Below are 4,794 nucleotides of genomic sequence, written 5' to 3' on the forward strand. Positions count from 1 at the left end.
CAGCTAACACTTCATTGTTTTTCATTGCATTGAGCCAAAAAGCAGGCACTCCTTTTTCTACAAAACCAAATCAAAATGTTATTAGTGAATGAATTGAAATGCTATTTAAAGAAAATGTGTGATCTTGTAATTAGTACTTTCATCCTCTTCAGCACCTGCAGGTTTCTCCTCTGCTATTCCTTCAACTTCAGTAACACCATTAACTATATCAAGGCGCTGCATCCATTAAGAAATGATTGAGGGATACAGATTCTTTTTCCTTTTTTGGTAAAAGGATTACGTAAAATAGAATGTAATCACATAAAACGGCTTCGCAGATCACAGTGTATAAAGACCCGCATGTTCCTATCAAAATGTGAAACAAATGAACATTCTTGCTCTTGGTCCAATCATAAGACTGGCAGTATTTTCCTTTTGTCAATTGGGGTTTTGGCTTGTTTGCTTTTATTTGATCCAAATACCCGAATGGGGTATATGTTCAGTTTACAATTTTTTATTTTAATTCATTCAGGGGAAACAAGCTATCAGTTGAAGTATATCATGCAAAAACAAACTGAAATCATGAAGCAATGTATAATATGAAGACTGTAGAGATAAATATAATAGGGGGTGTTTGAGCAAGACAGCAATAAATTGTAAGCCCAGTCATATAAAAACTGTAACATACCCAAGTAGTGCATAGAAAAGATAATAGGGGGTGTTTGAGCAAGCCAGCAACAAATTCAAGGTTCGATGATAATCAGTAACAAATTCAACTCTGATGATTTTTAGCAAAGAAAAAAAAATTAAACTCGGTGATTATTCAGCAAGACAGCAACAAATTCAAGATTCAATCACTAACAAATTAATTGATTACCAATTCAACATCATCTCAAAATATAGGGAAAAGAGAATCTGGGAAAGGGAGAACAGGGAAAGTGATGATGCATGGACTTACCAAGGACGACTGGGTGACGAAGAGGACCCCAGCCCAGAAGAGAATGAGTGCTTGGCAAAAAAGAAGAGAGATGACAATGCACAATCAGGTGTTCATCTCAGAAACCATCAAGTTAGTGATCATCTTCATTGGTTTCAGTGCAGTTGGTAAAGAGAGCATCCTTTGATTCATACTGAAGAAACATATAAAAATCAAAATTTAATTTGTAGATAATTATGAGTTTCAAGAGTGTCAAAGTTTGGTTTTTAGTATTACTACAAAACAAATATACAAAAAGTAACTGTGTGAGTTGTTTACTCACCTTGCATCCACAAAAGAGGCAATAATTGTGGTCATCCCTCAGTTTCATCAAAACTTCTTGCAAATCCTGAATCGATTACATGTATCACTATCACAGTCGCAACCAAATACAAACGCAGGAATAGATTAACAAAGTTCAACAAGAATGAATTTCAAAGTATAAGAAATACAACAACGACAAGTAAGCTTTGTGCAATGGCTAGGTAGGATCGGCTTAAATGAATCAAATGATGACAAAGTGCAATGCGTAATATTTGTTTAAATCGCTTTGTATTTAGAGTATAACGAGGAGAAAATTAATCAGCAATGAAAGTGTATTGACTTAATGTGTGTGCCTGAGCAGTTAAAATCAAGAGAAAAAGAAAGCATTTGTGCTGTTTCCATGTGTTATTCAGCATAAATCAATACCAAAACATGGTTAAAAGGTGCGTTCAACCAAAAATATAACCTTTTAGTTACGCACCTCTTCTGTTATTTCTTCCTCTTCCTCATCTTCCTCTTCTTCATCATCCTCATTCTTTTCCGGTTCAATGATTTCTCTATTCTCTAATTGATCAAGGGCAACCTTTGCCTTATGAAAATTGGCTACAACTCTCTTACTCTGCCATCGCGACTTCTGTCTCAACCCAAAGTCTTGCATTAGATCCTCCTCTTTCCTCCTTTTTCTCTCAGCTATGATTTTCTCATTTTTCCTCTTCTCCTTGTGAGGATCATCTAAGCCAATACCAACTCGCAATCGTCGAATCTCAATCCCCACTGGCTCAGCCCTACCCAAACCCTCTTTGCCTAGGGCAGCACCGGGCGTATAACCCATTTGTTTGAGCAGCTTAAACCCAATGTTGGATTGTGGTATTGGAGCTTCCACTTTTGCTAATATTTGCTCATCCTCTTCTTTCTGCTTTCTATCTCTTTCAAGTTTTCGTCGTTCTTGCCAGCTGAGTATTTTTAACTTATTCTTGGAAGAGCTGATTGGAGGGTCTTTCTTGCCAGATATCTGCACATAAGAAATGGATCCTCTTCACCAAAATGCAACTATAGTACATATAATCCGTAAAATAAAAGAGGTTAACATAATTTAAGCCATAACTTAAACATGAGGAGCCCAGGGAAGGCCGCATGACGTTGAAACGCCGGCGATGACATCGATTGCGAGACAAGAGAGGAGAGAATGAGAGATCTTGCGTGCGACGCACAGTGAGACAGATGAGAGAGATCAAGCAGAGAGAGACAGAGAGAGAGGATAGGAAGAGGAGAGAAGAAGATGAAGAATACTAAAATCTTCAGAGGCGTGAACGAGAGGGTTTCCGAACCCAGATGAAGAACAATTTTAATTTTTTATTTTTTTAATATGTTTAATCCAGATGAAGAACAATTTTAATTTTTTATTTTTTTAATATGTTTTTATTTTGTTGTTTTAATTATTTGAAACTATAAAATTAGGATTAATTGAATTCTAAAATTTGATTAATTTAAAAGGGTATTTTTGTTTAATCAAATAAAAGAAGGATGTTTAAGACTTTTTATAAAATTAAATAAGAAAATATATTTTTATTTTTATTTAATTAAAGGGGGTATTAATAAAAGTGGTGATATAATATATATTTAAAAAAAATTAAATGCTAATGTAAAAAAAAATGCCACATAGTTTATTATTATTTGTCTATATTTTAAACGTATCGGTACATATGAATTTATTATCGTATCGTAACAATTACCATTTTTTATTGTTATTGTCAATGTTCTTGTTTTTGCAATCACCGCTTATCTGTTTTATTCCTCCACTCTCAGTTTATTACAATGGTTAAAATTATCAAATGAAGCAATCTTTTATGATTACAATTCAATTTTAAAATTTTTATGGTTGATTTTATTAGCGTTTGTATCTTTTATGATCAATTTTAATATTTTAGTATAAAGTTTATTTAAGCTAATAGAAGATACAAAATAATGCCAGTAAATATTCTTTATAAATAGGTAAAATAGAATATCAAAAAAACTAATAAATTATTAACCAATCTTATTTTGATATTCTCAATATACCAAATAGGTTTCTCATGGATATCTTTGTCATGTTTTCCTAGGCCCCAACATCGACAAATTATCTTGAAATAAAATTTTGGATTGATTTTTTCTTGATAAAGAATTCAGTAATTCTCATGTTTCCCCATTTTTGTACAATTACAAATTGTAATAATAAAGTTAGAAAGTATAAACAGCCTTAATCAACTCTGACATGGTTCTTCTATTTGTTCAGCTCTGATCAGTCCCTTTCTTGCTCCACCAGTTTTGTACTAGTTGTAACATATATAACTAGCTTTTTTTTGGTATTGATATAGTTACGGCTATTTTTTTTTAATAGAAAAATATTAATATTTTTGTTGAAAATAAAATTATTTAGTATAATTATATGTGAGTGAATTTTGTAGATAAAAAATCAATACACAAAATACGTATTAGACATGTGTCAGTCATCATCTTGTCTGACAAGAGATAGGATGTGTATTAGACATTTTTTTTACATTTCTACAATACTGTAATACATTCTAAATACTAATATTCAATTAAAATACCATCTTCATCTTCATATTAAAAATAATTTCTATATAATTACTTTCTCTTTTTTTCTTTTTTTTTTTCAAAATAAATGTTGTATTGACTTTTTGTTTACATTAAAAAACAAATATATTTAGACCTAAATTATATCTAAAATATTAATTTTTAGTGTTAAACCCAAAATTTTTTAAAAAAGACTATCATGAGCCAATTTTAAATTCAATATTTTTGTAACTTTAATTTCAGAAATTTTTTTTATTAAAGATAATTAAAGTAAGTTTTGATTAATTGAATTTGAAATAAATTAAGATCTTTATTCAGTTTTATAATTATTGAGTTATTTTTCATATTTAAATTATAACTAGTAGTTATGAAATAATAAGAATTTTATGACTTAATTTAAGTAGTTAATATTTTTATAATTCAATACTTTAATTTTTAAAAATAAAAAATTAATCTTATTATCTGATAAACTCAATTAAAGTATTTGATTTTAAATTAATTAGTACTTTGGTACAACAAACAATATTTTAAAGTAATTTTTAAGGATGGTGGTTTAATCCCGCTTATCTGAGTCGGGTCTGACAACATAACCGATGCGTGAGTTCATGGCCAGTAGGACAGGCATGCATCATATTCATTTATATAACATTGTTTGGGTGTGCATATTGTATTTGGTTTGTCTATGTGAATAGTTATGTTTAATTGCTAATTGTTGTACTTGATATAACTGCTTGATTGTGTTTGAACCTTCTTACTTGTGTTTGTGACTGAAAATTTGTTGAATTGTGATGAATTGGTTGTTGATTGAGTTGCTTGGGTCTAGGGCCGTGGTTGATTATGAGATGGGCTGAAGGCTGTGTTTGGTTGTGCTTTTGTTTATAAACGTATGAAAAACTAAACTGATTCAGCATAGATTTAATGAACTTGAAACAGTTTGTCATTCATGCTGTCTAGGAAAAACTTTTAAAAAGGTTTTTGGATTTCTGAGAAATTAACAGCTT

General features: G+C 30.7%; 1 protein-coding gene and 1 pseudogene across 1 annotated transcript; both read right to left on the reverse strand.

Moving 5' to 3' along the window:
- Nucleotides 1–288: 288 nt before the first annotated feature.
- LOC112804652 (small nucleolar RNA snoR2/U65) lies at nt 289–399 on the reverse strand (annotated as a pseudogene).
- Nucleotides 400–1,049: 650 nt separating this feature from the next.
- LOC112803791 (uncharacterized) lies at nt 1,050–3,816 on the reverse strand. The gene is made up of 4 exons (XM_025847253.1): nt 3,808–3,816; nt 1,701–2,231; nt 1,239–1,304; nt 1,050–1,109 (listed from the first exon to the last, which is right to left on the reverse strand). Exons 1-4 carry the CDS (start codon nt 3,814–3,816, stop codon nt 1,050–1,052), a joined length of 666 nt encoding a protein of 221 aa, XP_025703038.1.
- Nucleotides 3,817–4,794: the final 978 nt, after the last annotated feature.

This window comes from Arachis hypogaea, chromosome 5 (genome assembly GCF_003086295.3).
Source record: "Arachis hypogaea cultivar Tifrunner chromosome 5, arahy.Tifrunner.gnm2.J5K5, whole genome shotgun sequence".
Lineage (NCBI taxonomy): Eukaryota > Viridiplantae > Streptophyta > Magnoliopsida > Fabales > Fabaceae > Arachis > Arachis hypogaea.